Below are 19,967 nucleotides of genomic sequence, written 5' to 3'. Positions count from 1 at the left end.
AATTATCCATATCCGAGCTTATTCACACAATCAGGGTTGTAATGCAAACACACATAGTTTGTTATGTTCATACATTTTCAGCCTTCCATTTCTATTTTGATAATTACTACAAACTGATTCTCAAAAGAAAGCATGCTGTCTGCCCAAGGTTAGTTGAGAAGGGTTCCAGGAGAGTAATGATTACCATCTGGAAGAAGATAAGGAAAGGGTTAATTAGTTACTTAGATGGTGCATTACTAGACTCAGCACACTGGTACCCAGTTGTTTCCTCCATTGCAGATTCTTTCCATACGCAAAACTGAAGGGAGCTATGAGAGGTTCTGTATCTTTCTCAGACAAGAAACTGGAACGGGCCCTAAATCCTCCTTAATCACAAAGAAAAATATGTGAGTGAATTGAAAAGATAAGAGAGTAGAGAATTTGTACTTTATTTGAAAACACTTTTGCCATTCTCATGGTCTTTTGAAACATTTTGAACAAGACCTCCTCTCCAAAAAACAAGTGACGAGGATTTTTATAGTTTCTCGAGGCCAGTTGTTTGACATAGTGGTTGATTTATATGTATTCTTGGCATCTTGTTGTCTCTTCTACACTCGTTTTTCTCCCCACACCAAAAGCTATTCATGCTCCTAATCAACATTCTCACTGCAGAGTTTCTTGCAGGGAGCTCACTCTGTTTTCACTGGAAGTCACTTACTATATTAATTCCCATAACTAGTCATTTAAAATGGCAAACAACTTGGGCCCTTTTGGTGAAATGGGAGAAAAGTATCCTGAATTTTCGTACAATTATCTTTGGTTGACCTGTACAACTCATGTTTCTCCATCTTTTGAAGCACCTGAAGTTATTTTTCTGCAGAAATTTGGAAGACGTGACTCTGAGTCCTCTGTGCTACCAGACTTCACGCTGGACTGTATCTTCAGCAAGCAAAACTTTTCAGGGGAGTTAAGGGTCCCTCTGCTGGTGAGCTGGAAGAGCTCTTCTAGCTGGGTGGCATGGGTTCAAAGCCTGGAAAGGTTAACAACTCTCAGTCTGGATCATTGCCTTGGGTGTCAACCTGGGACGTGGGTAATTATTTCATGCTTTTCTTTAAGTTCCAGTCAGTGGAAATTCCGGTCTGTGTAAGCATGTGCTCTGGAACTGAAAGTGGGGGAAGGGACCCTGGTGTCCTGATTTGCTCTCCTTAAAGTTTCACAGAACATGTAGCAGGCCTAGATAATTGAATAAGCCCATTTAACAAATTTAAACAGCCTTTTGTGTTTTTTTTTCTTATTGCAAAATAAATATGTTTATTGTAGAACATTTAGACAAAAGAAAAAAAGAAACTACCCCATTCCATCCTTAATTTAACCCATTAAATACTTTGGTTTTAAAAAAAACAACACTGGTGTATACCTTCCAGTCTTTTTTTTTTTCTTATGTATTTATAGAAGTAACTTTTAAATTACAATAGTTTCAGAACTGCTTTATGCCCTCTTATTTTACAACTTCATTGAGGTATAGTTTACATATAATTAAATTCACCCATTTTAAGTGTACCATTTGATAAGTTTTCATAAAAATCTATATTTGTGCAACTACAATCATAATTAGGTTCTAGAACAATCCCATACAGCCTTCTCATGGCTCTGAGCAGTTGTAGCCTATTTTATAACCTGATTGTAATATCATTCTTTTGTTTGAATGGTCTTTTCTAACATCATTTTAATTTATAGAACTGTACCGTGACTTACTGGACGTTTAGGCAACTTTAAAATCCAACACGATACACATCCCTGTAACTAAATCATTTTGTATATTCATGATTATTTCTTTAGGAATAATGTCTAGAAGTGGAAGTAGTGAGTCAGTGGTTATAATTAGCTGGATTACTAAGCCGTGAGGTCAGGGCATTTTATCTGTTTGTTCACTGTTATATCCAGGTCCTAGAACAAGGTCCAACACATAGTATGCAACTCAATAAATGTTGAACAATGGGTGCCTGTCAGTTAAGAATCCGACTTCGGCTCATGATCTCACTGTTGGTGAGTTCAAGCCCCGCGTCAGGCTCTCTGCTGTCAGCACAGCACTTGTTTCAGATCCTCTGTCCCTCTCTCTCTCTGCCCCTCCCCCCTTGTTTGCACATGCTCTCTCAAAAATAAACATTAAAAAAATAATTTTTGAATGAATGGCCGAGTACCTATTGCTATACTGACAAGATGCCAGGTTATACTGTCACTACAGTATGCGACAATTTGATAGAAAGACTGTGTTACTGTACATTTTAGATTTTCCAGGACAGATATGCTTTAAAATATTCTTTCCTGTTATCTCATTGATCCAAGAAAATATTTCAGGAATTCTAATTTTGGCATCCAAATTACATCTCTTAGATTGCCTATTACGGTCATAGCCATACCAAAAAAAGAAAAAAATCTGTCAAACCATAAATCTTATTCTTCAGGTAAGAAACATGGCCACTTGTCAATAAGCTTCTTTTTCTCAACATCATAACATTGTAAAGAATGGCAAATATATTTAGACAGTTTTGACTCTTCAAGGTAACACAAATTTACTTCAAGACTGTTTCATGAAATAGTTCTAGGAGACTTCACTATTTTCATTGCTTTTTTCTGGCATGTTATGATTTTATATTATAAGCCACTGTCCCCATCAATGTGAAACATGTTTTTTCCTTTTTCTAACAGGAAAAAATAATGTAATGGATGATATACACCGAAATGTGATTAAAATAGTAAATTTTGTGTGTAGTTTTCCACCATAAAAATTATAACTACCAAATGTGTAATATAGTTACATATGTGCATCTTTATTAAATGCATTAAAGAACAAGTGTAATGGATGAGATAAACTTTAAAAAAATTTTTTTTATGTTTATTTATTTCTCAGAGAGAGAGACAGAGCATAAGCAGAGGAGGGGCAGAGAGAGAGGGAGGCAGAGAATCTGAAGCAGGCTCTAGGCACTGAGCTGTCAGCACAGAGCCCGACGTGCTGCTTGAACCCAAGAACCGTGAGATCATGACCTGAGCCGAAGTCAGGTGCTTAACCGACTGAGCCACCCAGATGCCCTGAAAGCAGCATCCCTTTTTAAAAGGTATCCAAGAGATCAGCCTGAAGATGTGTGGCTAAGGAGCCTTAGGAACACCCAAATTTAATCAAGATTCCCTGGGAGATGGTGATATTATTCCCTGGAACTGAAGGATCATTGTCATCTGCTGTCTTTGGCCTCTTTTACAAATAATCAAAAACCTAGTGCCACTTACAGTCACATAAGCTAAGAGGCACGTTACAGGGAGAGCCCGTAGGGGCTCACAGGGGCCCTTAAGGTAAGTGCACATCTCAGGTTTTCTCCTCCTGCCCAGGCCGTTTTGAGCCAGGTGGGGGCAGCAGAGTGCAGTTGTTTGCTGGGGAAAAAAACCACATGACCTCTATTTACTAGGTAAGAACTAGGAAAGGGAAACCACATTATGACTTAAACTTTTTTACTGGTCAGAATTCAAAAGATGTCAACATTTCCAGCTGCTAAGAATGTACGAGACAAAAGCAAGAAACCACAATTTTGATAACTATGAAAAAGTAGTTTGCAGTGAGCTGTTTAGAAAATGTAGAAATCTCATCGTCGAAAGCCTTTGAAACCTTTCCGTTTTCGTTTTCTTCCTGTGTCTGTGTCACATTCACTGATATCCGAGGAAGAAGAGAATACAGAGTTGTGGAAGGTATGCCTATTCATGTAGGCATCATATAACCTTAAGTCCTTTGGTGAAAGTAATTCTTGGCAAACATTCCAGGACCATGTGTAAGTAGAAAAGGTATCATAAAAGGACTCATTTTTAGTGTCTATTCCAATCAAATCCCCTCGGATCTTCTGCCAGAGGTTTAGCATGTCTTTCCGGTGCTCCAGGGCAATTCCCAAGTTATAGGTATCTATAGCTCTCTTCACCTGCAGTGAGAGAGCAGAAGTTGGCAGTAGTTACCTTACCATATCTTTGACTTATGGACCACAATTCTAGATATCCTAAGAGTTACATTCCCAGGCTGGTTGAACATCACTGAGTTTCCACGTTGGTAGGACCTTTTGAGGACACGCAAGTTAGGAGTTGATGGACAATCCAAATGTATGATTTGGGAATAATGAGAGAAGAAATGTTATGAGAATATTAAAAACACAATAGACTAAAACAAGGAGGAAATGGGGGATGGAGACAGGCTCTGGATATAATAGGAGTGCCAAGGATGGCACTCAATCCAGCTTAGGACGGGGAGGGAGAGATGCTGAGTAGTTCCTCAAGGGTTTGGCCAGACTGAGAGAGTCACTGGTGATGGGAAGGAGTTTCAGGGACAGGAGATAGCAGAAACAAAGGAACAAAGGCCTCTGGAATTGGTAGAGGCACAGGCACGTTGGTGTCGCTAAAGTGTCAGGTTTTGAAAGTGGGAGGGAAGGAGTGAAGGAGATGAGGCAGGCAAAGCACTGTGCTGTACTGGCCCTTAGACTTGATCTCAGGGAGGTTGGGAGAGCCCTTTCCTAGTGAAAATCATGCTGTAGTGAGCCACCCTTCCCTTCCCTTCCCTTCCCTTCCCTTCCCTTCCCTTCCCTTCCCTTCCCTTCCCTTCCCTTCCCTTCCCTTCCCTTCCCTCCCCTCCCCTCCCCTCCCCTCCCTAGTAATTTCTCCACCTAATATGGGGCTCAAACTTAAACCCTGAGATCAAGAGTGGCACACTCCACCGACTGAGCCAGTCAGGTACCACAATTACCACCTGTTTCTGACGGAAGGGAGGTAAGTCTCTCAGAGTGTGGAGCAGAAAGTAGAGTTGAAAACTCATGCCATCGTTGAGAGGGAAGCATTCATTCTTAAGCAGGACAGGGGCAGAGCTGGATCTTTATGTTAGATCATGAGCAGCTGTGTGGAGAGTGGGTGGAGGGGAGCAGCTGTGAGGTAGGGATAGGAGGTTGGGGGGTCCAGGCAAGACCTAATGAGGGCCTAGGGAAGGCAGTAGTGATAGGATGGGATGAAGGAGACAGATTTGAAAAATTTTCAGGAGAACAAGAGTAGCCAGATTTGGTTGTAGGTGGGTGTGAGGAGTGAGGACAATTCACAAATTAAGGGTGACTCCTGGCCTTCTAGTTTCATTGACTGGGTAGAGGGTGATATCAGCAGCTGACATACGGAATCCCCAAGGAAGAGCCATTTTGATGCAGATGACGAGTTTGGTTTGGACTGGTAGAGTTAGATAGGCTGAGACAGTGAGGTAAAAATGTTCATCAGGCAGCCAATGAGCTACGGTGAAAGTACTGGAAAGAAGTCTAGGCTAGAGACAGACTTAAGAGGTATCTGTGTGTAGGTGGCAGCTGAAACAAGAAGGGTAGATTGAGATAGTGCAAAGAATGTTTGTCCTGGCTTTTCCTTCACTTAACGCAGAGATCCCCAAAGTTCTGTTGTGACTGGTTTACAGGTATGCCAATTGACTGCCTTCCTCAAGCTCCTTAGCCCTTGGGGCAGCCGGTACTCTGGGTTGGAGGCCTCCGGCTATAAGGAGCCTCCATTTATTCCAGCATGAGTATGTGCCATGATGAGACAGAGGTCGGGAGCCCACTCCTGCGTGTTCTTGTGGCGTCCAGTGCCGACCTCACCTGTTGTTTCACTTATCCCCATGTATTACTACTGTTTATTTCCTTCTCACCCTCCCTCCAAGCTCACGGAGGGCAGGAACTCTGTTTTTTCCTCCCCCGTGGTATCCCGTAAACCTAGAACTTTGTTAATAATATATAAATATTTACTGAACAAATGACCGGACGAGTGCCTATAATGGGAAGAGCAGTAGGAAAACGAAGAACCATCAAGACTGAAGGGATGAACATTCAGGAAAGAAAAGCGGGAGGAAGGGACACAGAGCTGCAAGATGCAGTACTGTAAAGGCCAAGGAAGTGGAAACCATCCAGGAGACCTTGATCATTAGTGTCACGTGCAGAAAAAAGGCGGCATGAAATACATATACCCCAGTTTGTCTCTGTGGAGTATAAAAGCTGCTAAGATGTCACGGCACAAAGGTAGTCAGGGAGCACAGAATTATGGTTAAAAATGTGGATTCCAGAGCCACACGGCTCATGTTTCTAATTCTGGCTCTATTCCCCTATTCCTTCTGCCTTTAGACAAGTGAACCTCTCTGTGCTTATCTCTAAAATGACAAAGAACCATAACAGCACCTATCTGGAAGCACTGTTGTGATCAGTAAATGAATTAGTACCCGTAGAGTACTTGTGGAGCACCTATATAGCACCGTGCTTGGCACCTGGCAAGTGCTCTTGAACTATCCTCCTAGCTGCTGTAGTCGAGATGCTTTCACTCATCATGGTTCCCTCAGTACACCCCCCTCACTGTGACAGCTGGCTGCCTTACCTAGATGCTATTTCCAGCATGAAACAAATGAATGTCCCAGAAGCGATGCTGGGTATGGTTCCATGGGTGATTAGCAGGATGAATTGTAACAGTTAATATTTGAATCCACTTGATTACAGAGCAAGAAGCGTCATTGCCATGGGTAAAAGTGAGAAATGAGCTTGTCTTGTTTTAAAGACACGGAGCAGAAAAAATAACGTTGGGGTTTATGGTTGTAGTATTGAAATGGAAAATATTCTCATCAGTGATTTCTGAGAAGGTGCCAACAGTGAATACTCACGGGCTGTTTAATAGCTGCCGCATCAGTCACTGTCCAATTCTGCTTCTTTTTGAGCATTTGGTCAATGGCCAGGATGTCAGTAGGACAGCCTGAGACGGGGTCAATAGGCTTTATATTTGCTGCCTTTATACACATTTAAAAAAAGAAGGTTAGTGATATCTTTTGGGTTGAATTATACAACATAGACATAATAAGGAGAAATACATTGCATTATGAAGGGGTTTGTGTATGGTACAGAAGGTAATTGCTAAGCCACTTGTCAGTTGTTTTGGGCTACATGGTATGGTGCCACGTGTAAATGAGCATTTAGCAAATTTTCTTTCATAATGATGAAGCCTACTCAGAAGTATAGACCAGAAGATGGGGCGCCGGGGTGGCTCAGTTGGTTAAGCGCCTGACTCTTGATTTCACCTCACGTCATGATCTCACACTGAGTGAGTTCGAACCCCGCATGGGGCTCTGTGCTGAGCGCAGAGCCTGCTTGGATTCTCTGTCTCCCTCTCTCTCTCTGCCCCTCGCTCACACACACACACGTGCTCTCTCTCTCTCTCTCTCTCTCTCAAAAATAAATAAATAAATAAACATTAAAACAAGAAGAGATGGCTTATGTGTGGAATGGATATGGAAGGTAGAGAGGAGCCAACTCTACTTTCACCAAATTTCCCAAGCCATCACCAAGCTCTGAAAATGAAGATGGTGCCCTCCACAGATGACAACCTACAGTACTTCCAAACTTCCCATGGGGAGCCAGCCATCCATTTTCCCTGCTCCTGGGCTGCTGAACAATGCTGGCAGAAATCACGTAAATATGCTCATTGATTTCTTTGAGGACGTGTATTACCCAGTCTCATTCAGGCCCGTTGTACCGCCTGCCATTACTTTTCTTCATTTGCCGTTAACTCTCTTACAGCCCTCAGAGCAGTCCTCTTAGTGGCTGCTGGGAAACCAGGTCTGCACACTCCCTCAGCTACCGATCTTGTCTCTCCAGGGCTGCCTAATATACATTCTTTTCACTCTTCTTTCCACCTTAGGATTTCTCCATCTTGTAGCCTGATTTTTCCTCTTTGCCTCTTCGATGTGAGTTTTTCCTGAATATTTATTTGCTCCCTGGGCCATTTTCCTTCAATTTCCCTTGTTCCAGAGCTGGCTTCGTGGGTGTGTGATCTGTACAATCACACAGGACCACGTACTTAGAAGGGCCCTGAGTTTGGTTTACTGTTCTCCTGTTGCTGTCTTTAAATTCTTAGTGATTTTTGGAAAAGGGGGCTCCACATTTCCATTTTGCACTGGGCTCCACAAATGGCATAACCAGTCTTGCCCCTCTCCTACAACTTCAGTTTCTCTGCCTCGGGCAGTGGTTGTCAGCTTTGGCTGCATGTTGGAACTTTAAAAAAATGCTGAAGCTTAAGCCCCATCCCGAGATCTGATTTAATTGGTTAGGGTTGTGGCCTGGGCACAGGGCTGTTAAAAGCTCTCCTTGGTGATTCCGTTGTGCAGCCAAGATTGAGAACCATAGCTCTAAGGGCTCTTCCTCCTGGCTACTAATGTGCTCAAGTTCCCCATGTCCGGAAACAACTTTTTTCTAGATTCTGATTCTATATTAAGCTTTAGTTCCATGTCTCTCTTCCTTAACAGATAAGAGTTTTTTGTAAGATGAGTTGATTTCTTCTTTCTTCTTCTTCCTTCTTCCTCTTTCTTTCTTTCTTTCTTTCTTTCTTTCCTTCCTTCCTTCTTTTCTTTTTCTTTTCTTTTCTTCTTTCCTTTCTTTCTTTTGGTCTGTTTTATCAGTTTCTGGAGATGCATGATAAATATCTCCCTTCTTTCTTTTCTTTCTTCTTTCTTTCCTTCCTTCCTATTTTCTTTTATTTTTTCTTTTCTTTCTCTCTTTTCTTTCTCTTTCTTTTTCTTTCTTTCTTTCCTTCCTTCCTTCCTTCCTTCCTTCTTTCCTTTCCTTTCCTTTCCTTTCCTTTCCTTTTCTTTTGGTCTGCTTTATCAGTTTCTGGAGATGCATGATAAATATCTCCCTTCTTTCTTTTCTTTTTTCTTTCCTTCCTTCCTATTTTCTTTTATTTTTTCTTTTTTCTTTCTTTCTTTCTTTCTTTCTTTCTTTCTTTCTCTTTCTTTCTTTCCTTCCTTCCTTCTTTTCTTTTCTTTCCTTTTCTTTTCTTTTGGTCTGCTTCATCAGTTTCTGGAGATGCATGATAAATATCTCCCTTCTTTCTTTTCTTTCTTTTTTCTTTCCTTCCTTCCTATTTTCTTTTATTTTTTCTTTTCTTTCTCTCTTTTCTTTCTCCTTCCTTCCTTCCTTCCTTCCTTCCTTCCTTCCTTCCTTCCTTTTTTCTTTTCTTTTCTTTTCTTTCCTTTTCTTTTGGTCTGCTTTATCAGTTTCTGGAGATGCATGATAAATATCTCCCTTCTTTCTTTTCTTTTCTTTCTTTTTTCTTTCCTTCCTTCCTTCCTATTTTCTTTTATTTTTTCTTTTCTTTCTGTCTTTTCTTTCTTTCTTTCTTTCTTTCTTTCTTTCTTTCTTTCTTTCAGTTTGCTTTATCAGTTTCTGGAGATGCATGATAAATATCTCCCACGGTGATTATGGGTTTGCCTATTCACTTTTTTAGCATGCATAGTGCCTTTAAAAAGTCTAAAGTTAATCCTTACAATTCTGTTAACTGTTATCTGTCAGTTTGCTAGGTACACAGAGGTTCAGGATAGCTATATCTTTCTGAAGATTTTTAAAAGTAATTAAATAGCATCTTTATCTTTAGCTATGTTTTCCTTAAATTTTACTTTCCCTATGCTAATATATTGATACCAGCTCTCTTTGGTTTGTATTTGCCTGATTTATCTTTTTCAGTCTTTTTACTTTCAAACTTTCTGTGTTGTATTTTAGGTGTGTCTCCTTTAGAGAACATATATCTGAGAATTATTAAAAATCAGTCTCAGTGTCCTTTTTTATTTTAAACTTGAAAGATGATCCGTTGTCTATGTATTTTTCTTTTTCATCCTTGTTTTTTTAAACTAGTGTGTTTAATCTTTTGTTGTGATTACTGACATACTTGGATTTTTCTATTTTTAAAAATTTTTAAAAATATTTATTTAATTTTGAGAGAGACAGAGCATGAGCGGGGGAGGGGCAGAGAGAGACAGACACAGAATCGAAAGTAGGCTCCAGGCTCTGAGCTGTCAGCACAGAGCCCAACATGGGGCTGGAACTCACAAACCACGAGATCATGACCTGAGCTAAAGTCAGATGTTTAACTGACTGAGCCACCCAGGCACCCCATCTGCCTATTTTGTTTTGCATTTTCTATTATCCCATGTTTTCTCTTTTTTCTTATTCTTTTTTCCTTCTATTTGACAATTATTCATTTTAATGATTATTCATTAACTTATTTATGATTCATTTTAGTGATTATCCTCACATTTTTAACACTCAATTTTATTTTTGAGGCAGCATGAGCAGGAGAGAATCAGGGAAGAGAGAGAGAGAGAATGGGAGAGAATCTTAAGCAGGCTCTATACGCAGTGTGGAACCACGTGGGACTTCATCTCACAACTGTGAGATCATGACCTGAGCTGAAGCCAAGGGTTCAACACTTACCTGACTGAGCCACAGAGGCGCCCCGACACTCATAATTAATTTAACAAATTATTATTATTTGACCAGTATCCTAAGTCTCTACTCAAACAATAAAATGAACTTAGGAAGCTTTAATTCTGAGCACCACCCTTCTCATCTCCCATGTCACTGTGCTGTAGAGTATTTTAGCTCTTGTTTAGTACTCCCCAAAACAGTTAATTCTTTTTTATTTCCAATCTTTAGGAGTGTAAAACATACATATGCTTCAAAAATCAGAGTATGGTGAATATACACTGTGATCTCCTTGCCTCTTCTGTCTCCCAGCCCCTTACTTTCTCTGTCTGCAGGCAACCAATGTTACTATTCTCTTGGATTTCCTTCCAGAACATTTTACAAGAAAAAAGTATATGTACATACTTTGTATTTATTTATTTTTCTCCTTTTTATACAAATAGCAGTGTGCTACACATACTGTTTCATATCCTTTTCCTTTTGGAGATCTTTTACATCATCACACAAAGAGTTTCTTAAGTCATTAAAATGTCTGCAGGGGCACCTGGGTGGCCCAGTCAGTTAAGCATCCGACTTCAGCTCAGGTCGTGATCTCCCAGTTTGTGGGTTCGAGCTGCACATGGGGCTCTCTGTTTCGGATTCTCTGTGTCCCTCTCTCTGCCCCTCCCCTGGTCGTGCTCTTTCTCTCTCTCTCGCTCTCTTTCTCTCCCCAAAATAAATAAGTTTTTTAAAAATGGCTGCAGAATATTTCATGGTAAGGATAAAGCATAATTTAACTAGTCCCCTAGTTATTTAACCTAGTAAATACAGTAGTAGTTAACCTAGTAAATAGTTAACCCAGTAATAGAGTTAATCTAGTAAATGGTCATTTAGTTATTTCCCCAACCGTTTGCTAGTATAAACAACCATGTAATGAGTTGCCCTGTATGGGTGGCATTTGGAACAAGTGTATCCCAGATAGTATCCTCGGGGTGAGATGCTAGGTCATGAAGGTGGCTGAATATGCCACCCCAAATATGTGACTTTGGCAAAAGGAGTATTTATTTATTTATTTATTTATTTATTTTTATTTATTAAAAAAAAATTTTTTTTTTAACGTTTATTTTTGAGACAGAGAGAGACAGAGCATGAACAGGGGAGGGGCAGAGAGAGAGGGAGACGCAGAATCTGAAACAGGTTCCAGGCTCTGAGCTGTCAGCCCAGAGCCCGACGCGGGGCTCGAACTCACGAACCGTGAGATCGTGACCTGAGCTGAAGTCGGACACTCACCCGACTGAGCCACCCAGGCGCCCCTGTATTACCACTTTCAAGGTGGTTTTGATTTGGATCTTTTATGAAGAATGGGATTGAATATCTTTTCACACTACTGAGAACTATCTGTTCATATCCTTTGCTTATTTTTATACAAGTTAGTTTCTTTCTAATCAATTTGAAGCTCTTTGATGTATTAAAGGAGTTAGCCCTTTGTGTATGAGTTGCAAATGTGATTATTTTTGGCCATGCAGAAATTTTTGATCTTGAAGTAGCAGAATTAATATCTATTAAAAAGGGGCACCCAGGTGGCTCGGTTGGGCGTCTGACTTCAGCTCAGGTCATGATCTCATGGTTCATGAGTTCAAGCCCCACATCGGGCTCTCTGCTGTCAGCACAGGGCCTGCTTCAGATCCTCTGTCCCCCAACCCCCCACTTCTGCCCCTCCCCTGCTCTCTCTCAAAAATGAATAAACACTAAAAAAAATAAAAAAAATACAATGACTGAAAACGTTTGTCACTAAAAACATGTTATTAGTTCTGTTAAGTTAGAACTTAGAAACTTAAGTATTTGAATTAACTAATGTTTAACTAATATTAATTTGAATTAATTAATAATTGAAATCTTACCTGTGCTTTCCAGTCTCTTTTATGGAAAAAATAGTTCTCAAAGAAGTTCAGAGGCTCCTTTCTCCTTAGCATTTCTAATTTCTGCATGTCTTTGAATGGCTTTCCCATCACCACCCCATCCACATTAGGAAACAATGGAAAGATGGGTATTTTTGAATATGGGCTATCTGAAGGAGGATTGCACCCTAAAGATAAAAACAAAAATGATATTATGAACCGTGTAAGAGGAAATTCACATAAAAGACATACATGTAGTGCCTATTTTGCTCTTTGTCTAGTCTTCTCAGTGGCTGTGACCCCCACTCTTCACTCTCCTGCCCTCTCCTCTGCCCCCAGACTCTAGGCTTCACCTGAATCATGAGGACTCAGGTTAAGATGCAGATATGCTTTCCAATGATACCTGTGTGACATAGACCAGACAGAATAGGCTGTGGTCCTGTTTCTATAGCACTTGACCTCTAGTATTTATTTCTGACCAGTAATCTACAAATAAATCCTTTGCAACAGTGGGGAGAGGACAAATGGCTCTTACTCTTGAGCTCTTCAAGAAATTTAAATAAATCCTTTTCTTTCATTATTGCAGTCCGGGCAGCATTGGCAAAGGCAGCTGTGCTTGAGCTGGGAGGGGTGCATATGTCTTGCTTAAATCTCCTTTTTTCATAAGCCATGGTGTAGGGATTCCATAACATTCCTGTTTCCTGGAATTTTCTTTGGAAATAGCTAAAAAAAAAAAAGTAATTAAAAAAAGAATAAAAAGTGCTGTATAGTCCTACTGAAAAACTGCCTAAGTGTTGGACAAAAGGAAAAAAAGTCCAGCTGCAAGGTATTGGCTGAATCCATTTATTTTAAACTTAATTTATATATTCATTCAATATCATTTATTGAGTGCTTAATTTTGTGACATTCATAGAATATCTACTAATACTTTCCCCAGGCCATTTGGCTAGCTTATATTTCTAGTTTCTGGGCTTTGGCTTCCTTCCTCCTCCCCCCAAACCTCAAGTCTTGTCTAGAAAAATACCTATCAATAGTGATCCTTGACAAAGCCTTGAGTGGTACCAGCTTGAATACAAACATTAATCATGCCTACCATTATATTACTTTGTGTTGAGTTTTAAAATGCAACTTTCTTTTAATTAAAAGAAATCCTTACTGCAGAGAATTTGGAAAATGCAGAAGAGTATAAAAAGGAAGTGTCACCAATAATCTTACTATTCAGTAAATTAGTATTGGTTGCATTTCTTTGAGTTGTGTGTGTGTGTATGCATGCACATGTGTAGCAACGGATTTAGGAGATCTGTTACTGTGCATTTTAGTTTATAAATACTTTAAGATATGCTAAGGGACTCTCATTCACAGCACAAACATCCCCAAAGGTATAGACATCTGATTTACAAACATGCATGCCTTAAACATTCATTGCAGATCAGATTCCCTCTTGCAGCTGGAACAATGGATGTCTCTCTGGAGATGTGGGAGGTGGGGGAGAACTTGGTATAGTGGGGCTTCAGTACCAATGTGGGAGACCTCGCTTCTCAGTTTGCGGAGCAGAGGACCGTCACTGCTTACTGTCTCAGAGGACGAAATGCAAGACCTTGCTTATCATTACACAGGCAGGTTTTTCTGTTACAGCAATGGGAAGCTTCATTGCTTTCTGGGATGATGACAGGCAACCTTTTTTTTTCCTCTCAGAAAGAGGGAAAGAACTCATTCTAAATGTTGCAGCTGCAGCAGTGGTTGGGTAGATGTGGCAATAGCGTTCTGCCTAGAGTCTGGTTTATAAACTTTATTTTATTTTATTTTATTTTATTTTATTTTATTAGAAAGAAAGAGTGTGTGATCAGCGGACAGGGGGAAGTGGGGGGAGAGAGAGAGAGAGAGAGTGCATATGAATGAATCTTAAGTAGGCTCCTTGCTCAGTGTGGACCCCAACTTGGGGCTCTATCCCATGATCCTAGGATCATGACCTGAGCCAAAATCCAGAGTCAGATGCTCAACTGACTGAGCCACACAGGTGCCATAGCAGTCTGGTTTATAATCAGATAATTCCTTCCTTAACCTTGAACCCAACTATCCACAATGTTCTTATCCTCCTCTGAAAATATATAATGCTCATTTCTCTTAGTGTAATTTAAAGGTCTTGAGGCAGGAGCATGTCTGGTGTATTTGAGGAACAGCAAGGGTGCTAGCCTGAATGGAGCAGAGTAACAGGAGACAAAGTCAAAGAGGTCAAAAGTGAGGGCAGGTCACCTAGAAGACCAATAAGTCACATACAGTCTAAGACTCATACTCAGAGGGAAAATGGAAGGGTTTTGAAGGTTTTTTAAAATAATATTTTATGTTTTTAAGTTTATTTTGAGAGAGACAGAGACAGTGCAAGTGGGAGAAGGGCAGAGAGAGAGAGGGAGAGAGAGAATTCTAAGCAGACTCTGCACGGTCAGTGCTGAGCCTGATGCAGGGATTTCATGAAACCACGAAATCATGATCTGAACTGAACCAAGAGTCGAATGCTTAACTGACTGAGCCACCCAGATGCCCCATTGGCTGAAGATTTTGAGCAGAGGACTGACATGATCCGACATTTTAAAAGGATCATTTGGTGCTGTAGGCATTAAGACATCAGCTAGATAGAGGGAGTGTTGAGAATAGACTGGAGTGGGCAAGGCTGGGGTGGGGAACCAAAAGGTACAAACAGGGAGACCAGTTAGGAGACAGCAATCCAGGAAAAAGCTAATGCGTGTAAAGTGCACACTCAGAAATTGCACATAATGTTTAGTAAACGTTGTAATCAACTACAGGAACACCTGTCAAATTCTACCATTACCCAGCTCAAGACCGGCTTTCTCAGGAAACTACATGAATGATCTTTGCCACTCATTTGGCATTATTTAGTTGTCTACGTACTTAGGGCTTTACTCTCAATTTATATTTTAAGTTCCTTAAATGCAAACACTACATATCAAACACTTCATCTCCTTAGAAACCAGGTATATGATAAGTAACAACCATCATCATCACCAACAACAACATCATCATCATCATCATCATCATCAAAACACCAATATCAGCAAACATTTCCTGGTCACTTACTGGGTATGAGAGGCAGTGTAGGGCAGTGGAGAAGAGCATGGGTTCTAGAATCAGACTGTGCTAAAATCCAGGCACCATTGCTCCATGGGGCAAAGTACAACTACCTGTACTTTAGGTTTTTCATTTGTAAAATGAGGACAATAATACCCATTAAGGAGGTGAGGATTCAAACACACACACACACACACACACACACACACACACACACACACATATATATATAGTAATGATTATTCTAGTTACTTCCACATAATAATAGTTATTTTTTATGGGGCTCTAGGAATATTTATTCCTACGTTCCCACAAATGCCCTATAAGGTGGGTATTATTATTGTTGTTCCCATTTTATACGTGAGAAAACCAAGGCTGAAAGGTTAAGCAATGTGTCAAGTTTGTGTACTAATAGCAGGCATTTAATAAATGCCTTTGAACTGGAATGAAGAGTAGAATTTTGTGTGCCTTCTGTTCCACACCTGACAGATACAGGACAGCATAGAGCTACCCACGGAGGATTCAGAAAACATTCTGTATTTTTAAGCCTAGGAGGGAAGGCACAACTTTGAAAGAGAATTAGTTAAAAAATTGGTAACAGCAACATTCAATATAATATAATGATAACAATAGATTGAGAAAATTTATCTTTAGTGATATTTGTTGGAATAAAACACATTTGGGTGTGAGAATATTTCCTCATCCTCCATTCTCGGGTCTACTTCTGGCTGTGCTCCAGTCCAAAAGGCTACTTTGGGATGTCTGAAATTGCTATACATCGTCCCAGAGTCAAAGGAAGCCCCGGGGAGTTCCAACATGAATGAGAGTGTCTTCCAAATGAGATTTCCAAGCCCAACACAAAGATCATCCCTGGAAAAGTCTGGATTCTTCTGGGATTCTCTAGCCTAGGGTAAGAGAGTCTGAACTTTCTTGGTTGTCTTAGGCCTTCAGTGGGCCCTGAGATGGACTGAGGTCAGTCTTGCAATTTCAGAACTAGGTAGCACAGTTGGGATGAAGGAATTGGGTCTCATGTGGCACGTGGGCATTGCCACAGACCCCATCTCCTTTGTTCTGGGGCAGACCCTGTGGAGAAGGATGTTAATTAGAGGTGACTGCCTTGTACATATCCTCATAAGTGCTTCTAAGAAGGCTGTTTTTACCCCTTTCTTTGCCACTTACCTTACTATTTCCATTATAGCCTTTCTGGGTAAGGCCGAAGTCTCTACAAGCTTTGATAGGATTTCAAACAACAGGATCCCTGGGTTGCCAGCTAAATCTAAACATTTCTCCTTTTCTGGAACTATGAAGGAGAAAAAAATTCAAAATGCTTTCTGAAAAAAACATCTGTCAAAAAAAGTAATAAGCTGACAAGTCTTTTTATTCTATTTACAAGAGTAATACCAGGTTAGGTACTAGAGAGTTATAGAAAAACATTAAAAAATCTGTTCTCTTTGGTAGAAAGGTCATTTTAATTACTGAACAGACAGAATAATCATTAAAAAATACTTTTAGTTCTGGGAGCCTGGGTGGCTCAGTTGGTTAACAACCGACTCTTGGTTTTGGCTTGGGTCATGATCTCATGGTTCATGAGTTTGAACACCGTGTCGAACCCCGCTTCGGGCTCCACGCTTCCAGTGCAGAGCCTGCTTAGGATTCTCTTTCCCTCCCTCTTTTTGTGCTCTTCCCCTGCTCACACGGGCTCATGCATTCTTTTTCTCAAAATAAATAAATACTTTTAGTTCAGTGACTTCTAAGTATATATTGACTTGAAGTAAATATGACTTGTAATTAAATTGAATTTAACATAAACACGACTCATGTATTAAGGACTATTGTCTTGTTCTTCTAGATTAAGAAATTGTTGATAAACATATCTCGGGTTTGCAAGCAAACCCTCGTTACTACAGTAGTACTTGAAGCAGTAACTTCTGTTTATTCTAAGGACAGTTCACAGCCTATGAATGAGTGCTTTAAAAACAATTTTTTTTTTATTTTAGAGAAAAAGAGTGAGCAGGGGGGAGGGGGAGAGAGAGAGTGAGAGAAACTTAAGCAGACTCCACACTCAGCACAGGCTTGACGCTGGCCTCGATCCCATGACCCTGGGATCATGACCTGAGCCGAAACCAAGAGTCAGATGCTTAACCGACTGAGCGACCCAGGTGCCCCTGAATGTGTTTTCAAAACAGTACACAGTATTTAGAATTTAGAATGTATTTATCCTAGAAAATATAACCTGAATTGTGGTTAGTTTTTCCAAGGCAGGCTGTTAAACTCATAAATAAACCATCAGAGGACTAATAATATGTCAAATACACTTTCACATCATTTATGACCATGTGTGAGAATATGCTCTTTAACCTCTAGCCGACTCTCCAGTCCTTGCACTGAGGGAAGACTTCATCAGGGTGAGGAAGGTATTTTTTAGGAATAGTAAATTATTTACACCCCAAATTTGCACGAGAGAGAGCATTTTTCTTTTTCTAAAAAATTTTTTTCATTTGTAAAGGGAGCTCCTCTCAAAGTAGCACAGGCGCTTGGTAAAGAATATTATAAAAGGTGACCGATTTTTTCTACACTACTCCAAATGTTCACACCAGAGACCAAAAAGCAGTGTCTCCTGCAGAAGGACTTGATGCATTTAAGTTAAAATTCTAAAACTGTATCAATTTGCTTAGCAAATAGTGTTTTGGAGAAGCAGTATGGCAAGTAAATCTCACCCCAGAATACACCTTCCTCACGTGTTTCCTGATCAGAGGCCTAAATGAATAATAGTTACTATGCAGTGACTCACAGCTACCCGGCTGCCATCTGTTCTGTAATAGCTCTACTCACCCACAGCTTTAAGAAAGCGGTTCTTATCTGTGAACACCTTTATGAAGTCTGAGAAATTCACCTTTCCATCCCCTGAAACAGAAATTTGAAGGCTCAGAACAAAGATATAAGATGCATTTTAGTAATTAGATTATATGTTAAATGTCAAATGAAAACACCTTGGACTATTCAATACGTAAAATCACAGCATGTTAAGGCTGGAGATGTGCTCAGGTGAGCACTGGTCTTCTCGAAGTGGTTTTAGCACTGTTACATGAGTCACCCACAGCCACCAGAAGCAATGGTGGGGTAAAAACATCAACCAGGCTCTCAGCCCCTGCAGTCCTAACCACTCACTCCTTTCCTGGAGACTTGCCATTTTTGCATGGAATCCACCCCTGGCTTCCCATACCCCCCTCTGCTATTTTTATTATTAAAAAAACCCCAAGTTGTACCCAGTCACCTCTAATGTTAAAGAATAGTGCTGTTAGAGGTATGTATGTGTGTTCTGATGAAAGAACAGACAAATTGGGCGGAGTTAGTGGAAACAAGTGATGCCTTAATTGACCAGTGACACTGATTCACATGTGGGCCTTATGCTAATTGAATGGGGCACTGGCAGTTGGGTGGGGAGAGGTGAGAGGAGATAGTGAATATATACTCCATACAACATATCAGCATGGGCTATAATCACTAGGTCAGTGTATTCAAAGGGAATGTTATCTAACAGCTTTAAAAATAGCAACAAAAATGCTGTGGCATTTTTGTCACAGTACAGATGGGCTCAGTGGGTGATGGGCATTAAGGAGGGCACTTGGGATGAGCACGGTGTTATATGTAAGTGACGAATCACTGGGTTCTACTCTGGAAACCAATACTACATTGTATGTTAACTAACTTGGAATTTAAATAAATTAAAAAATATGTAGGTGGGCTCTAATGATGGAAGGAAGATTTATACTAATAAGATTCAAATGGAAACAAAGGGCTTGGATTTTCTTGGTAACATGTCATTTTTGAGATTGTCAATGACTTTGTATCTGTTATTTCAAGGCACCCTCCAAAATGTACATCATGACAAATAATCTGAATTTGATGTTGAAATATGACAGTCACTTTTAGTTTCCACACAGAACTTTTCAAAGGATAGTCCATTTTGTACAATTTGATTTTGTAACTTGTACACATACTTTACTGATATCCTTAAAGAGAAACACGTATATGTACTTTTGACAATAAATGAGATTTATTTCTCATTTATGTAATCACTGATAGAAACATATAAATTTATAAAAACCTTCTATGAGAAAAGTAATTACAAGTCAAAGTACTCACCATCAATATCAGCACATTTTAATTCATTATAGACATCATGCTTGGTTAGATTCATTCCCAACTTGGCTAGAGTGCACATCATTCCGTGTAAATCAATACAGCCAGTTTTATCCTTGTTAAAGAAGTTGTAGGCATCTTGGAAGGCTGAGGAAATGCAGTTAAGTTAGTCAGACAGTTAGTTATTCAAGAATGAGTATAGGGGTGCCTTGGTGGCTCAGCCAGTTGAATGTCTGACTTCAGTTCAGGTCATGATCTCACGGTTTGTGAGTTCGAGCCCCGTGTCAGGCTCTGTGCCGACAGCTCAGAGCCTGGAGCCTGCTTCGGATTCTCTGTCTCCCTTTCCCTCTGCCCCTCCCTTACTCGTGCTGTGTCTCTGTATTCCAAAAATAAATACTAAAAAATGTATTAAAAAAAGAATGAGTACATATTCTAATGAACTAGGACAGACTATATAGTTGATTGGAGATCAAGTTCTAAAAAATTATTGAGAGAAAAATGAGTACATAATAGACATTTCATATAAAGGACATCATCCTTCCATGAGATTTGAACTGGAATAAACTACTTGGTGGAAAACCAAGTATGTTCGCAAAAT

The 19,967-nt window shown here is 40.0% G+C and overlaps 1 protein-coding gene across 3 annotated transcripts in view; it reads right to left on the bottom strand.

The window, feature by feature from the left end:
• Positions 1-3,466: 3,466 nt before the first annotated feature.
• Positions 3,467-19,967, bottom strand: part of EFCAB3 (EF-hand calcium binding domain 3) — a 108,615-nt gene continuing 92,114 nt past the window's right edge. For all 3 annotated transcript variants that reach the window (XM_043584903.1, XM_043584905.1, XM_043584906.1), the window contains 7 exons: positions 19,373-19,516; positions 18,059-18,130; positions 16,406-16,526; positions 12,678-12,865; positions 12,146-12,330; positions 6,677-6,799; positions 3,467-3,941 (listed from right to left, as the gene is read on the bottom strand). In XM_043584903.1, the coding sequence (XP_043440838.1) occupies positions 3,615-3,941; positions 6,677-6,799; positions 12,146-12,330; positions 12,678-12,865; positions 16,406-16,526; positions 18,059-18,130; positions 19,373-19,516 (1,160 nt within the window). In that variant the 3' untranslated portion in view covers positions 3,467-3,614. The remainder of the gene's footprint in view (positions 3,942-6,676; positions 6,800-12,145; positions 12,331-12,677; positions 12,866-16,405; positions 16,527-18,058; positions 18,131-19,372; positions 19,517-19,967) is intronic.

The sequence above is a fragment of the Prionailurus bengalensis genome, chromosome E1, assembly GCF_016509475.1.
Source record: "Prionailurus bengalensis isolate Pbe53 chromosome E1, Fcat_Pben_1.1_paternal_pri, whole genome shotgun sequence".
Lineage (NCBI taxonomy): Eukaryota > Metazoa > Chordata > Mammalia > Carnivora > Felidae > Prionailurus > Prionailurus bengalensis.
Note: the sequence above shows the minus strand (reverse complement) of the source record. Positions and strands in the feature narration are given on the sequence as shown.